This window comes from Myotis myotis, unplaced genomic scaffold (assembly GCF_014108235.1).
Source record: "Myotis myotis isolate mMyoMyo1 unplaced genomic scaffold, mMyoMyo1.p scaffold_m19_p_15, whole genome shotgun sequence".
In the NCBI taxonomy this organism is placed as follows: Eukaryota; Metazoa; Chordata; class Mammalia; order Chiroptera; family Vespertilionidae; genus Myotis; species Myotis myotis.
This window is the reverse complement of record NW_023416319.1, coordinates 34,483,958-34,501,193: the sequence shown is the minus strand read 5'-3', so window position 1 is coordinate 34,501,193 and position 17,236 is coordinate 34,483,958. Positions and strand designations below refer to the sequence as shown.

Here is a 17,236-nt window from a genome sequence, read left to right as displayed (position 1 = left end):
ACAGAAAATTACAACTCTTGATCATAGATTATAATAGAGCTAAGGAGGCATTTAAGAGAATTATCATTTTTATCTTTTGATATCTCAGTGTCAGTTCCAGTTCAGTTTAGATGAAAAGTAGATTAAAACTTAGGAAAGCCATCTGCAGATTTCATTTATATGTGGAATCTAATGAACAAAATAAACTAACAAACACAATAGAAGCAGACTTAGAGAGACAGAGACTAGACTGTCAACTGTCAGAGAGGAGGGACTGGGGGAATGGGTGAGAAGATGAAGGAACTGAGCAAAGAAAAAAGAATACATTGACACAGAAAGTAGTGATTATCAGAGGGAAAAGGGGGTGGGGAGAGGTAGAAGAAAGTAAAGGGGGAATAAATAGTGATGGGAGTAGAGTTGACTGGGTGGTGAACACACAATACCATATACAGGTGATGTATCAAAGAATTGTACACCTGAAACCTATATACTTTTATTAACCAATGTAACACCAATAAATTCAATAAAATAAACATAAAAAAATAAAATTTTCTGCATCTTTTTTTGGCTCACTTTGATAGGCCTAGACATTTCAGGGGTCATTTTAAACCTTAGCATCTACGTTTCTGAAACAAAATTGTCACTAGGATAGATGGAAAGAGTGGCTATAGCTTTTTGGAAATACCAAAAACCTAATTACCAGTTAATAATTGCAAACAAACAAATGTATGCCAATAACACGAGAGAGAGAGAGAGAGAGAGAGAGAGAGAGGAAGAGGGAGAGGGAGAGGGGAGAAAGGGAGAGAGAGAGAGGTTTTGTCATAATGTGCCCTGCAAGGTGTCCTATACCCATTAATTGGCTGGTGTCTTTGGACAGAATATTAGGCACCATCACTCTACATATGGAACAATAATACTCTTCAGAAGTCCGCTGGGAGCCTTTTCCTGACTCTCACTTCTTTGTAAAGACTATTATCGATCTTTTGTTATTGTTGTTTATTGTCTTTCAATCTGCTGGTCTTCACCCTCCCATATCTTGTGGTTTATAGCCTTGCTAAAAAAATTTTTATTTAAGAAAGAAATTGTGTAAACTTTCAGAGGGTGATAATGTTATGCAGCTGTTTGAAAAACAAAGACCAAATGTTACTTCTGACTAAATTACTATTGTATTTTCCAGGGAACAACATTATGTTCATATCAAAGCAGCTTCATAATATTTGCAGGCTTTAGCAGACAGGCATTCTTTGTTTGAAAGCTCCAAATGGAAGGCTTCGTTATTATTAAAGGATTATTTTCTGCCCTTGACCCTAAATTAAATTCACATTTTAGAAATTAAAACAAAAAGGTTCATTTGTTGATTAGACCTCATTTTATTCAACTGGAAAATCAGTAATTATATCCAGTTTTTCTTGTAAACTGTGAAACAAAACCATAAGGAATTAGACAAAATAACAATGGCTATGTTTTTTGTTTTTTCACCACCATTAGAAAAATATGTTGAACAGGAGTTAAGTTTGAATTTGAATATAAGTGCTTGAATTTTCACAACACCATGTACACAGAGGATAAAGTAAGTCCATCCATAAATAGGTAGCTCTCTAGGAGAAGAGGCCAAAGGTTCCGGGCCATGCTTACTCTGTTGCATCTCCAGACCTGGCAGCCAGGGAAGTCACTCATTATCCCAAGGAGAAGATAATGTGAGAGAGGAGAAAGGAGCCAAGGGTGTTATTCTAATGGAAACAAACAAGAATCAGTGAGATGGCGACTTTCTCCTCACAGATGTCATTGTTACCCCATTTCTCAAAGCAGGAAAATGAGACTCAGGCAGATGAACTTGCCCAGCATCTTCCTGCCAAAGAATGAGGAAGCCAAGGAGAGGCAGCCAGGCCCCCTGACGAGGCCCAGGGCATCCGCTGTGCGGCCTCCCCACACTGCAGACCCAGGGACTAATGTGGTGGTTTCCTCTGTTCTTGAGTCTCTCTATCCTGGTTAATTGTGCTTTTCCCAGTGTGAGGACTGGAAGGTGATCTGAATTGCTAACATGCACATAAACTAGAGGACTGGCTTTCTTTGGTGTGCTTTATTGGAAACATAACATATCGTTGCATATACAATGACCAAGGATGTTTCCCCTGTTCAGACTGAATGAAATTCCAGTCACTCTCAGTCATGAACTAGGAGGGCACCCAGTGTTGGAGACTTGTTCCCATTTCATTCTTGTCTTCCTTTCTGACGTTTCAGAGAGATACATTAATTGGTGTGTCTTGTGTTTTCAGTTCAGCATGTCGTGTGCCCCTTGTCTCTGAGGGCGAGGGGGTTCCCCAGCCTGTTCTTTTGCCAATACAGTGCCGATCTGTGGAACATTGGAATCAGCGTCTTCATACAAGACGGTCCCTTCCTCATCGTGCGTCTCGTACTGATGGCCTATTACAAAGTTTTCAACCAGATGCTGGTGTTCTTTGCTGTAAAGAATTTCCTCGTGGTGATGTTACACCTCTACCGCCTGGTTGTCCTGGCACTGGGCGCCCGTGCCTCTCTGCGAAGGCAGCCAGAGGTCCTGAAAGGAGAGCGGGGCGGCCCTGCCGAGCCCCTGGAGAGTGGGGTCTCCCCTGGGGCTTGGGAGGGTGGCTCCAAGGAGGGCATGGCTGTGCCTTTGCGGGCCTCGCCAGGCGCCTCGGAGGACTCGCCCCCCACCCCGTAGTTAGTTATGGGCAGCCGCACGCTTGACGCCCCAGTTCTTCGTCCGAACAGAACCTCCCTCTGTTCTTCTAAACCTTACATGTAGTAATTTTCAAAAGAACAACAAAAAGGGGCCTGAACCCGTCAAAACGATATAAGCAGAGCCACTCTGAAATGGGGCAGGCGCTGCCAGGCCAGAGGAACTGCCTTGCAGGTCACGTGCCTCACACTTTGGGATGTTAACACAGGACAAAACAGCCTCTGGACCGAGCCTAACGCAACCACGTGTCCCAAAGAAGTGTTTGCAAGGATAGTAAGAAAGTAGATATTTTGACTACCGGACTGATGGCGACCTGACCAAAAATCAAAAACATTTTTCGAATTAGTGGCACTATGTTATCTGCACCAATAGAAAGGCCTCTCTTCTATTGATGTAATTGTTCCCTTTTCCTTCCTCATAAATACCCTTTGCCATTGTCTCCTAATCAGAGCACGATTTGGGCTTCGGCCTGAATCAATGCATTCTGAGGAGCTTTTTTTTATTGATCTCAAATAAATGCTTGTTGCCTTTCACTTTGAAAGGCTTTTACTTTTAGGTAATCAAGCCAAAGCTGAGAAGTTCTCTTTCTTAAACTGAATGAAAAGAACTTTGATTAGTGGCTATTGTTACAATTTGTGTGATGGTATCAGATGTTATAGCTGTTCAACAACTAAGTGATTTGTTTGTCTTGAACTGTCTGACAAGCTATGGGCAGGGTTACAACGACATGCCCTCAAGAGACTGAGTACAGACAAACCGTCCGGGGCTGTTACCTGAAAACAGAGGAGCTTTCAACCTTGGCTCCATTGTCAGACTGTCTCATCTGATCTTTTCTGCAATGTCCCTCTGACATTAAAAAAAAGAGAAAAAAACTACATTCAGTGAATGCAGAACAAATAAAGGAAAATGTGCCTTTAACATTACCTCACTGGGGGCTGGAAACAGTGAAAATCTCTGCCCAGCTTCTCTGCACAGAGCTTCCCGGGAAAATCATTCTTCTGGGCTGATGTGGCATTCTGTCATGGCGCATATGCTCTTACAGAAATTTTATCGCTTCTGGCTGGGGCACTGCAAAATTCACAGCAAGCCATTTCAGTTACAGACCCACCGGTTGCGAGGCAGGAAATACTGGTAATGCCGCGAAGTCACAATTTCCACTCGGAACGTGATTGGCGGCATTTGTCAGTATTTTCTTAACTGCACGTCACCGTTTTCTGCATAGCCAAGTCCAATCATGTGGGCTGACGCGAGGAAGCACTGCAGCAGTGTGGATCGGGGATACAGGCCCTTTAAGGGTGACCCTAGTTTCTGGTGCCTGCCAGCAGTCTGAACTGCCACTGCTGGAGATGGCCTCTGGTCCCAGGGAAGATGTTGGGGACAGGGCTTACATCAGTTCTACACACTGCCAGCAGCCCTTGATTAGTGACGGGGTCAGAAGTTGTGTGGCACAGCATTGCGGAAATCGGGAAATTCCACCTTTCTGCCCTGCGTTAAGAGTTCATTTCCCCAATATTGTCATAGTCACACTTTTCCTTTATACACTGCTATACATTTCAGATGGAGGTGATTCAGAACCTTTTAAAACAATGTTTGCTTTTAAAGATACAGTGGGAAAATTTACCTGGCTGTATCACAGTAATTATATGAGGCAAACAGTGCCAAACCGTCCTTTTGGGGTTCAAAGCGCAGTTCCTCCTGTTACTATGCTCAGGAACTCAAAGAGACCCTGCTAAAGGTAAGGCAGGGTATGTCCCTAAGGTGGGTGGGATTTAATGACAATTAATTGGGACAATTTGATCTATAAATCTCTATGGCATGACATCTGTTCAAAAGATTTGATTAAAAGTTCCATAGGCATTTTTTGTTTTTATATAGAGAAATGAATAATTTCCAATTATTGGCTTCTTCAGTGCCTAATATCATGTTCCTATTTCTTTCTTTTCTCCCATGTGTTTCTAATTTTAACAATATGATTGTAAAATTACACATGAAACTAATGGGATCCATTTATAATTTTCCATAATAATTTTATGAAAGATCAGGAAATCATATATATCTAAAGGAAGAAACTTGACAACTTTTAAGGGCTTGTTATTTAAAATGCTTCACAATTGAAAGCAAAATAATAGCTGCTATTTATAAAACCGCCTCCGCAGAATCTGTTTTTATGTTGACTGTTTCATGGTGAATGTTTTCCTCCACAACATGTATGTGCTACTTATTACTGCAGATTTGCTCATGGCATACTTTACATGTTTTAATTTTTTCTTCCAGCAAAACAAACATTGGGGCTCTAAAAATAGATGAGTATAAAGTAATACGGGCTGTTGCAAGGATATTTTTAAATGCTTTCAAATCTGAGACTTGGCTTGGCTTTGTGAATGAGTTTCTAGCATTTTAGTAAAGTATTTTGTAATTAGCACTCCTCCGAAGGCCTGGAAATGTAAAGTCCAGAGTCTAGCTTCATTTGGAGTCCCAAGAAGGCAAAGAGCACCCAGAACCATCTCAGCAATCAATGGTGAAAAAACAGAAACATGCCCCAGCAACATTTTCCAGGAAAATCCGCCAAAGGCATCCTTTGTTCACCTAACTGCCAGCATTCCCACCCTTTTGAATTTAGTGTTTTTATTGCAGAAAGAAAATCTCTTTTCATTCAGCTTATTTAAAAATAAAACTTAAGTCCAGGTTTTATCTCTAGGACCCCTCATGAAAAATTAAAAAGTTATTGTTACTGTACTTCTTTATTGTAGATTGCCAAACATGGTAATGTTTGAAAACATCAATTGTTCTCTATGAAGTGTCTAGAACAACAGTTACATCCCATGTGTTGACATCCTGGGACTTGTCTCCTTGTAATTTGCAATAAGTGCCTCAGATTATCTGTATACTGTGATGCAGGCCATAGCTCTGTACCACCCCCTACAGACACACGCCAATCCCCCAACCACTGAAGAAAGTGATTTATTTGTTATTGTTGTATTTTAACTGCTTGATGAAAGCTCAATCAAATGTCCTCCCTCAGAACATAGCTCACTTGTGAGAAAATACAGTGTGCGTGTTTTACATACAGTGTGCTGTGTAAAAACTCACCTCGCAACCACCTTGTTGGTGTTGCTTGCCCTCCCTAGCTGGGTCTCAGAGGACCTGACTTGGCATTGCAAGATGAGTAATCTGTTTTTGTCTTTGATGACTTTGTTAATTTTTATTGAAGCTGATACAGACAACATATGAAAACAAAAACTTGCATTGTCAATAACATTCTTTTTAATCTTCCAAAATGAGATTGTTATACAAATGTGTCAATTGGCTTTGCAGCAGTTCATAGCAGCATCTCAGGATTTGTAGACCAGAGAGACGTGGCTAAGAAAAATCAGGATTCGCTATTATAATATTGATTCTTAGCTTAAGAGCAAATTTTCAAAGCCATGGGAAGGCGTGAGTTGTAGGTGTGCATGCTTTAGGATTTCCATCCAGGTTTCAGAGTTCAACACTGACTTTTATTATCTTTGGCATTTCATCTCAATGACTCTTAATCAACTCTCCTGTTAAAAGAAACAATTGCAAGAGGCCAAGTCTCTGTCCAGGCTCACTCTACTGCCAGGAAAATGAGATACTGAAATATTACAGAGCCTCAGAGAAGTAAGTGAAAAACCAAACAATCTTGAATTATAAAAGGAGATTGTTACACTTTTTCTAATTTCAGACTTGGCTTTTTTACTTAAAGGACATTCTGATCCACTGTCAGAAACATCTGATTTGGGGTTAAACTAGGCAGCTGGAGGATGGTTAAATCTCCTAGGCTTCAAATAACGTTTCATATGATGGGAGTTATTCTAAACAATGTTTTAATAATCAACCGCTATAACCTTATATCTTATGGATGTTCAGCCTCTGAATATTTTATATGAATATTTTCTCTTAATTACTCATATTTATACTATTTTGCAATGAATGACATTTGTATTTTATTATATATACATTAAATAATTTGTTTACAACTTTATCTCAATGTTCATTTTTTGTTTGAATTACTTGTCTTTGTTCTCCACTGTAATTCATTTCATTTAGATTGTAAGCTCTGGTTTAAAAAAAAACAACAATGATCTATTTAGAGTATGACTAAAGTGGCATTTCAAACTAGTGAGGAAAGACTGACCAATTTTATAAATGATGTTGGGAAATTTTGCAAGCCATCTGGAAAAAATAAAGTTAGATTTTTATCTCACGCAATATATAGAAATAAATTCCAGATGGATTAAAGAATCTAAATGAAAAACTGAAAACTATAAAATATTAGAAGAAAACATGAAATGTGTCTTTAGCATTGCAGAACGGGAAATATCTCTCAGAGAAAGATGTGAATCTCAGAAGCTCTGAAAGCAAAGACGGACAGCTTTTCCTATGTAAAGCTGTAAAACTTCTGAATAGCCAAAGGTATCATGAATACATCACTATTTTTTTCCTTTTGGTGCACTCATACAAGAGAAATGAGAGGTACAGAAATTAGAAAAGACGAGCCAATTTTATCATTTCTTTGTTGAAGATTGAGTCTTGAATAACCAAAAAAGCACATAAAAACCAAAGGAAATATATGTATATGTATATATGTATATGTATGTGTGCGTGTGTATATGTGTGTGTGTGTGTGTGTGTGTGTGTGTGTATATATATATATATCTCCCTAATATGCAAATAGACCAAACAGCAGAACTGAACAACTGAACAACCAGTCGCTATGATGTGCACTGACCACCAGGGGACGTGTGCGGAACATGGTGGGCGTCAGCAGCAGGCAGCAGAGCAAGCAACATGGTGGAGCAGGTGGTGGAGCAGGTGAGAGGTGGCACCAGACCAAGGCCAGTTGCTGTCATCGGTGCAAGCCTCTGGTGGTTACTGAAAATTCTTTGCTCTGGCGCACCATAGTCCCGCCCAGCACTTGCACCTGCTGCCAGCGCCGACCCTGCTTGAACCCGCTGCTGGCGCCCATTGTCAGCCCTGATCGCTCGGTGCCGTCAGCGTGTGCGAGCGGTGGCTGCCAGCCCTGATTGCCCCTGAGGGCTTCTCTACCGCCTCCTGCTCCTGGGGGGCAATCATGGCAGCAGCTGCCACTCGCACCCACTGCTGGCATTGGCCCTAATCATTCCATGCTATCAGCAGGTGCAAGCGGGACCAGCGGCATCAGCGCATGGGAGCGGCGGCGGGAATGGGGTTGCCAGCAGGCAGGGGGCTGGGGGGGCACGGTGGGAGGGGCCAGGCGGGAGCCTGGAGATTGGGCTAAGACCTGCTCCTGTGCCCACCGCAGCCTTGAGACCAATAGTTCCTTTCAAGGTGCACGAATTTGTGCACTGGGCCCCTAGTTAAAAGTAATCTAAAATCCTGAAAAAAATCAATAGCTTTTCTCTCTATAAACAAACATCACACAGAATATGTATTTGAAGAAGAGATTTCCATACAAAATGAACTAGAACTGAAAAATACACAGAAATAAATTTAATTTTACCTAATAATAGACAAACATGTTAATTGACCCCCCTCCTCCCCCCCGCTACACTCACCAGCCAATCAGGAGAGTATGCAAATTAACCCAACAAATATGGCAGTTAATTTGCATACATAGGGGCGAAGCGGCAGAGAGAAGACTGAAGGCTCTGGCCGGAGCAAAGGCCTGGGTCCTGGGTGCCAGAGGAAAACCGGTGCCGGAGGAAAACTGGTGCCGGCAGCCAGGGGAAGGGAAGGCCTATTGCATGAATCTCTTTGTGCAATGGGCCTCTAGTCTATATAATAATAGAGGAATATGAAAATTAGCTGGGATGCCGTAACATCATGACCAAACAGCAGGGACCTGAGGCTGCATGGCACATCACCTGGGCAAGGGAACTCATTGACAGGGGACCTCAGGCTGTGTCCCCTGCCTCGTGGGGCTTGATGGGGGACCTCAGGCCATGTCCCCCCAGCCCCAGTGCTGGGCCAGGGGACCTCAAGTCGCGCCACCCACCCTGGCACCAGGCCGGGGACCTGAGGCTGTGCCCCCCCACCCAGCGGGGCTTGATGGGGGTGGGGCCGGGCAGGTCTGGTTCTCACCCAATAGGGGTGGGGCTGGCTGGGTTTAGGTCTCCTGCATTTTCTAAGTGCATGCAGGTGGTGGGCAGGGACTTGACTCTAGGACCTGCGGCGTGCCCCAGACTCTGATAGGAAGGAGATTTTCATATACATTTTACTAATTTTCTTTCTTCTCTGATACTTCTATTATAGAGAAAGGGCAAATAGCAATATTAAACTATTTCCTCTCATTAATTTCCTTTTAATGTGCATGAATTTCATGCACCAGGCCACTAGTGAATGTATAAGATCCATGTAAAGAAAACTTTAAAATTATTTTGAGGACCATTAGTGAATAATTTAACAAATGGAAAGATATATTCTTTTGGGGAATAGTAAGAAGATGATATTTTAAAATGTATTAATTTCTTCTAAATTGATGTATAAATTTAAAACAATCTTTATAGTGATATCAATAAAATTTCAATTTAGCTGATTTTAAACATTTTATAATAAAAGTAGAGGCCCGATGCATGAAATTCATGCAAGAGTAGGCTTTCCTACCCCCTGCTGCCAGCACCAGCTTCCCTCTGGCACCCAGGACCCCAGCTTCCCTTGCAGCCCCAGCTTTGTTCGGAAGGACATCTGGTCTAATTAGCATATTATGCTTTTATTATTATAGATAAGCATGAAGGATACCTGGAAAATACTAAAAGGAGAAAAAATGAAAGAGAGCTTTCAGTATATTAAATATACTATAGAGCTACAATAACCAAGAGAATTTGATTCTGTCAGGCAGAAAAATGGAACAGAATAAGGTCAAGAAATAGACTAAATTATATAAGGATTTTGCTATGTGATAAATCATGAGGGTGTGATAGAGTATTATAGCTGGTTTTTAGAATATCAAAGTGTACCCTTACCTCAATCCTTTTATCCAAAACACTTTCAGATGGATCAAAGAATTAAACATTAAAATGAAAATATAAAAACTATAGAAAACTTTGTTTTTATATTTACAATATTGAGAATGTTTTCTAAGAAAAACATAAAACTATAAACCTTTAGACAATTCATAAATTTTAAGTTGCGAAGTTGAACTTTTAACATCATAAAAGCACCATAAGTGAATTCACAGGTTGAATTAACTGAGTAAGTATTTTTGCAACAAATGTAACAAAGCATTCATTTTCTTGATAAGCGAATGGGTTCTTACAAATTAGGGAAAAAACAACCCAACACATTGGAATAATGAGCCAAATATATAAGTATATGGTTCACTGAAAAAGAAATAGTTAAGGAAATGCAAATCAACTCAGAATGAAATGCCATTTCTGAAATGCAAACTAAACCACAGATACCATTTTTGAATCATCGGGTTGGCAAAGATTCAAAAATATTTTAGAATGTTGTATTAGAAGGGATTGGGGGAAGCAGACATTTTTATTCACTGCTAGTGAAGATGCAAATTGGTACAACTTCTTTGGAAGACAATTTGGCAATATCAGTCAGAAATAAAAATTCATTTATCATCTGAGCCAGCAACTCAACTTCTAAGAATATATTCTACAGATAAATGTATGCAAAAATGTGTGTATAAGGCTGTTCAAAGCAGTATAGTGTCCACCAATAGTAATTCCTATAGTAGCACCAACAGGGTCATCATTGAGTTGTGGAGCGTTTATACTACATATGACCATGTAGCTTTCAAAAGGAATAAAATAGATCCATAAGTGCTGAGAAGGAACAATTACAGATATTGTAAAAGTAAGAGCACAAACCTTGAGGTTAGTATGTCACTCTTTTTATAAATACCGGTATAATCCATAGCTTTAAGTGTATGAAATATGCTCATGTTTCCAATGATCCTGGACATTCCACCTTTTCTTTCTCTCTCTCTCTCTCTCTCTCTCTCTCTCTCTCTCTCTCTCTCTCTCTCTCTTCTCTCTCTTTTTTTTACCTTTATGCTTTTTATAGTTTGCAGGTTTTAAGTATGTGTTCCTTTCATAATTTTGAAAACAATTATTAATAAAAAGAAACCTCACCAACTTACAGAGCCTACTGCTATGTACAGGGTATTCTGATATCATTTTGTAAATAAAGACAAAACACATCACTTTCACCAAAGCAAAAGACTACTTTTATAACTTAGGATGATTTTCAGATGCTTTAGATAAATCAAAAGTTTAACCCATGCCAAATACTACTTACCTTGGGAAGCATCAAGCCCAGGGAAGTGAAATAATGACTAGACCTTTAAGACCACAGGAAAATCAAACTGACCAAAACACTTCATTGGATGTTGATGAATACCATGCGATACTTTGTGACAACTGCTCTGGCACTTTCACCTTCCGACATTTATGGTGCCACTAAAACAAACCATAGAAGAATTTCACATTGAATTTCATAGTCAAGCTGATTTCCCTGGGAGAGATAAGGAATGAAGGAACCCTGAAAGAGAAAACTTCTGAAAGAATATGTGCATCTGTTTCCAAGTTTGTAGCCATAGCCCATCTAACTTGTGTGTATGTAAGCTTTTTAGATTTCTGTTAAATATTTACTAAATTTACAATTGATTGTGGTAAGTGATCAAATGGATCATATGCAAATCTGATCAAATTATTGAAGAAAACAAAAATTCCTAAACCAACCATATGTCAGATATCATATAGTCTTTCTATCCAAACTAAGAATTTGGGCAAGGAAAATTGGATCTACAAGTCAAAATATGTTTTCTCTGTGGATGCTGTTGTTCAGCTTCTGCCAAGTGCATAGCAGGAGAATTCAGATGGCTCTGTTTCTGTGATCTTGGGGGTTGTTTCTACCTTCTGGCAAAGAATGTTCTTCCCTATTATTCAAAGGTTCCCATATGACCTGAGTGACAGCTAACAGCTGGGTCAAAAGCTGTAATTATATTATCAGCCCTATTGTTTCAACAAACTCCTATAAGTTTTGGGTTTTTATTGGGATCTAACTTCAACCTTTCCTGGACTTCATGACTGAATTTGCAGCCACAGTCTTGGATATTCTTTAAGTATATACACTCTATATATAGAATACATATCTTTTAAAAATATATACATATTTTTATTGATTTCAGAGAGGAAGGAAGAGGGAGACAGAGATAAAAACATCAAAGATGAGAGAGAATAATTGATTGGCTGCCTCCTGCATGCCCCACATTGGGGATCAAGCCTCAACCGGGGTATGTGCCCTGACCAGGAATCAAAACATGACCTCCTGGTTCATAGGTCGATGCTCAAACACTGAGCCATGCCGGCTGGGTTAGAATACATATCTTAATATGCCCAATGCCTTATGTGCTCCCCTCCCCTCCCGCCTCTGTACCCCATACAATGTTAGCAGCATCTCCAGCCACTCAGGCGCCTGTACTAAAACTGACCCTTCGCTCTTCTTTCTTATCCCTCCTATATAAGTAATCCCAAAATTCTTCCAGTTATGCTGCTTATAATTCCTTTCAGTCTTGCAGCCACCCTCTTACATCAACTGCTACTCTCCTAATTCAGTGTCTCATCATTCCTTGCCTCAGTGACTGCAGTCATTTTTCGACTGGTCATCCAACCTCCTGGTTTTATACCCCATCATACTATTTCAACTGCATTCAGAGCTGCTCTAAAATGCACAATTGAGCATATGTCTCTTTTATTCAAAACACTTGGATGATGCCTCAGTGCCAACAAGATCAAGCATGAAGTCCCAAGGAAATCATTTAACACTTTTCACAGGCTGGTCACAAACTTTTAAACTTTGTTTCCCACCACTGCACACACACATACATCCAGCTGCCACCATAATGTACTACTCATGGTCCCCTAAACTTGTCTTTAATCTGTACACTGCTATGTGTTTGTGTAAAATGCTGTTTCTTTTTCAGCAATGTCCTCCATGCCACCACTCTGTTACCGACTCTTGTTTATCCATCCCTCATTTCTCAGGGGTGGCCCATTTCCCCAGGCAGAGTTGATGACCAGGGGAGGAGGAGACTGTTCTATACCCTATGGGAACCCCAGGAGAGTGAGTGTGGGCATCATCTGATAGCAGAGACATTCTCTAGTCCTGGGTTCCTGATTTCTAGGGCTTCCTTTGAAGAAGAAGCAATGCTGATGAGAACACCAGGTAAGACAATGCAGGTGTAGAGCTATGGGATTTATCACTTATCGTGGTCTTGGCCTAGGGTCTATAGGACAAGTAATAGGTCAGTGGTCTCAGAAGATTTCCCCTCTTCTTTTTAGGTCTGGTTGAACTATGCAGTTTCTCCTGTATTTACTAACCTAACAGCTTCTATTTATATTGCCTTGGTGACACCATCCCTGCTCCTTACAAAAATTCTCCCTTCTAGCAATATTTCCCACTCAGTGGTCACCAACTTGGCAACCCTCCCCAAAAGCTTCAGAAGCTTAGCTCAACGATCACATCTGCTTGCTTCCAGAACTGACTCTTCTTTCAAAGCACTTTGTACTTTTCTCTGCTCAGTATTTATCATAATATATGTAACAATTTGTTTATATGTCTGTCTCCGCCAAACCTGTCATCTGTCTGAGGGCATGAGCCATATCTTATAATAACCATGTAGCTCCAGACACACTGAAATTTTGTCTGTTCCCAGAATTCACAAGCTTCTTTCTGTCTTGGGACTTTGTTCTTCCTGGGACAGCCCCCAGCTCCAAGTCCTATTTTCTGAGAGCTGGACTCTTCTTTTCATCTGGATTCAGCTTAAATGCAAGGCCCTCAGAAAGGTCACCAATTTCCCCCTTTCCCAATGATCTCCATCACATCAATCTTTATTTTATTCATAGCATATTTTGCTAGTCAACATGATCTTTATATGTGTATTTGTTCACTGTCTACCCTACCTATAATGTAGAGGTCAAGGGTACCTGTCTTGTTCACCTCTGTCCCCAGTGGCTAGCTGCTCCCAAACTACTGCTGAGTGCATTCTTTTTTTCTGTGCTTATTTATATCTAGGATTCTTTTACAAAACTAAATCCATACTATACATATTCTGCTTTACTCATTTATTATCATTTCTTAAGCTTTTCCTAATTTTAACTATTCTTGAGGACATAATGCCCACCTACTCCTCAGTGTGAATGTAGAAATAGGCCTAATCACCAAATACCACAGGCCCATTATCCACTTAACCCGCTGCCTTTGGTGCTATGAAATGCCTTTTCTTTGTGGCCTCCTCCACTCCCATGGTGATAGGTCCTTTCTATAGCTATGGGTCTGTTTAATTCCTTATTCTCTAAATGTACAACTTTAATTTTGCCCATTTGGATTAATCTCTCCCTTTGCCATTTCACTCCCACCAATGGCCCCTTAAGTGTATATCACCAGCTTTTCCCAATCCTCTCCTACATTTCCAAAGAGATGCTTTTCTAGTACTTCCAGTTCAACATGTCCTCTCCCAATTCAGTTCCTTTTCCTGAACCCTCAGTTTCTGTTATGTTAATACAACCACCATCCCAGTTATTTTGGCTCAAGCATTTTGATTGACTTGCCTCATTCACACATTTGCTGAATCCTATTTCTTGTTTTGCATAATGAACACACTTTTGTTGCTTTTCTTTGATTATATGTCATATGTGTCCTATGTAAGATTTCAAACATACAGAACAATAAACCATCGGGTGTAATAGAGTATTATAGCTGGTCCACCTTACTTCAATGGACATTATAAATACTTTGGAGGCCATTCTTTCATGAATATTTTATTTCATATAAAATAGATAGAAAATGATAGATACTAGGTAGATAAAGTTTACATAAGTGGGATAATTTTTTAATTAAATATTTAAAGATAAAAGACATAAAAATGTAACAAAAATTGTGGCTTAACTTAAATTTGATTGATGAACAACTTCTGCTCCCAATCTGATCAGTATTACTTCTATGAAGGCATTTATATCTTCATTTGAAGAAATGAAAAATGTCTATGGTTCAGACCTTTTATAAATTTGAAGTCTAGACCAAGTGGTGCTGTGATAGATTCTGGAATTGGGACCTTGTTTTATTCATCTTTCTGTGTCCCATAGACTCTAATGATACATGTGAAATAATGGTTTATTCTGTGGATGATCAATGGCATCAACAAATATCTTTTAATGCCTTCTATATACAAGCCACTGCTAGCTATGTGAGGGATACGCAAATGAATAAGATATTGCCCTTGCTTTTGAGAAAATTTATATCCATAGTCTTTCGGGGAAAAAAATGCTGCTATAACCACCATAAACTTTGGTCTCTACCACCTATCTTCATGCCAGTGAAGGGCTAGTTTTGGTTCTCTATGGGTTTTGTGTAGAACCTGAAGAACCCAGCCTTGCTCCCAACATGCACTTTGAAATATGAGAGGGATGTAAAAAAGAAAGGCGATCTGAGAGGGCTGATTTGAAAGAAAAGAAAGTTATTTGTTTTTTGAAAATATGTTTTGTAGGTTGATGGCTCTTGATCTCTGTGGGCTGGCCGCTGTAGGATCCCTCAAACATTGCAAGAGCTCATCTTGCACCTATAACGATTTTGGCTATAATCTGCTGTCTTCTTTTCAAAGGATGCAGCTATTCTGGACAGGCTTCTGTTTGAACTCAGCCACAGTTCTATGCTCAACGTGGTGGGACACTATTCATGTGAAAGCACCACGGAAATCTTAAAAGCATTGTATGGACCTTCACAACAATCTAAAGTGTATTCCTAGTAGATGCCCAAGGTAGAGGATGCTTGTTTGTCACATGTGAGGGGCAGTGAGCTTTTTTCTTTTTTTTTTTTTTTTTTTTTTTTTACACAGACTCACTGGGCTGAAGGAAAGAGTAGTTGGGGTCATCACATTCTAGAAATCTCAATGATAGCCAAAGAATCTTAGAAGAAAGACATATTTGGTCTATACTTGAAGATTACAATCTCTTTCATGAACTCTTTGCAAGTACTTTTTCAAAAAAGTTTAAAATTATACTTAAGTGATATGTAGCATAAAAGCCTTAGAGAAAATGCTAGGTTGGGGAACATGCCAGTCATTTTTAAGAGCAGATGTCCACCACTTTTCTCTTTGGGGAAGCAGCCCATTAAGCTACACGCTGCTGAATCAGACGTGACAAAAAAAAAATCATCTAGACCAGTTTATTCTGGCTTGAGAGTCAAAGGCATGAGTGGCAACGGCTGGTATTTCTGGATCCTCCGTTGCTTCCACTTTGGAGGCTGTTGAGTCAGACCTGACTGAACTCAGACATCTCTGGTTCTACTGCACATACATCCTGAGCACTGGTTATCTACAGCATCCTGGTAATTTGTGTTTTAAAATCGCACACCCACCTGCACTGATGTAAAATCAGCACCAAGCAAAATAAGCTTACCCTCAAATCTTTGTGTTCTTCCACAGAAGACTAAACATCCAGGCACTGATCCATTTATTAGACAGAACATGGCATCTCTGGGGATGACAGCCACATTCATCAAAGCTCCCATCCCTCGAAAGGGATAATGTTCAGGAAATATCTGAGCAGCTATCACAGAATTCATCCTTGCCTTATGGCTTTTCTAAAACTTAATAAAAATCTTCTTTTCAATCAGAACCTTCCAAAGAATACAGACCTCATTTCCCCAACTTCTTGGAGAAGCCTGAGCAAATGATTATAATTTCTATTTTTTAGCTTTCAAGTACCTTAAAAAATGCTCTTTCACTTCGTATCATGCTATTGACTTCCTTTCAAATGTTGCCCACACAGGATTTTACTCAAGATAGATCCTGCTCTTTATTTGTATTTTGAGTCACATACCTTTGGAGCCTTTGAGCTTGAAGGGATGTTAGATCTTACCTCTTTCAAAGCCGAGGAATAAAAGCTGGGAGAAGAGAAGGGTCAGGTCGTCCTAGTTGTATTCCAGTGGATGGCAAATTCAAGACCAAAATGACCTGTCATAAGAGCAAAATACAAACAAAATCACACAATAAAACAAAAAAAAATTAAACATGTTCAGTTTTCTGCTAATAACATGTAATATCTATAATACCCTTAAAATAATTTTACCTGCCCAACATTTTAGAGTTTATAGGCTTTTGCATCAGTCCTTTCTATCTCACAACCACTCAGAAGAAAAGCTCTTTGTTTTTTAGTCCAATGAGGAAATGAATGCTCAGAAGGGCCAAATGATTTGCAAAGGTCATGTCTTTGGGGCTGATCAGAGGCTCAAGTCCAAAGGTTAAGATCCCCAGGCAGGAATTCATTATGAAATGATTCTGTTCCATCAGCAAGCACAAACCAACTTAAAAAGCTGAAAAGATTTGCCTTTCCCATTGGTCTGAAATTTTCCAAAGTTAGCTTTGACTGGCAAAATGGGTCCTGCTGTCCCTGAAAGTGGGTCCAAAGCCACTTTCATAAGATGACAACAACATCTATTGGCATAATTGAAAGGTAATTAAATTACCACTCTGTTTCATTGGACATGGGCTGCTTTGCTCCCAACAGCTTCCATCTTTAGGAATGT

General features: G+C 39.9%; 1 protein-coding gene and 1 long non-coding RNA gene across 2 annotated transcripts in view; one reads left to right on the top strand and one right to left on the bottom strand.

Annotated features, from left to right (window-relative positions):
• TMEM26 (transmembrane protein 26) overlaps positions 1 to 6,648 on the top strand; it is a 41,711-nt gene extending 35,063 nt beyond the window's left edge. Inside the window, 1 exon segment of the mRNA XM_036336827.1 lies at positions 2,256 to 6,648. Coding sequence (XP_036192720.1) covers positions 2,256 to 2,680 — 425 coding nt within the window. The 3' untranslated portion in view covers positions 2,681 to 6,648.
• On the bottom strand, positions 3,655 to 16,888 carry LOC118670041. Its single transcript, XR_004972205.1, has 4 exons — positions 16,780 to 16,888; positions 16,570 to 16,664; positions 10,949 to 11,109; positions 3,655 to 3,766 (listed from the first exon to the last, which is right to left on the bottom strand). It is a non-coding gene; the product is annotated as an uncharacterized LOC118670041 (long non-coding RNA).
• Between the last annotated feature and the right edge of the window lie 348 nt (positions 16,889 to 17,236).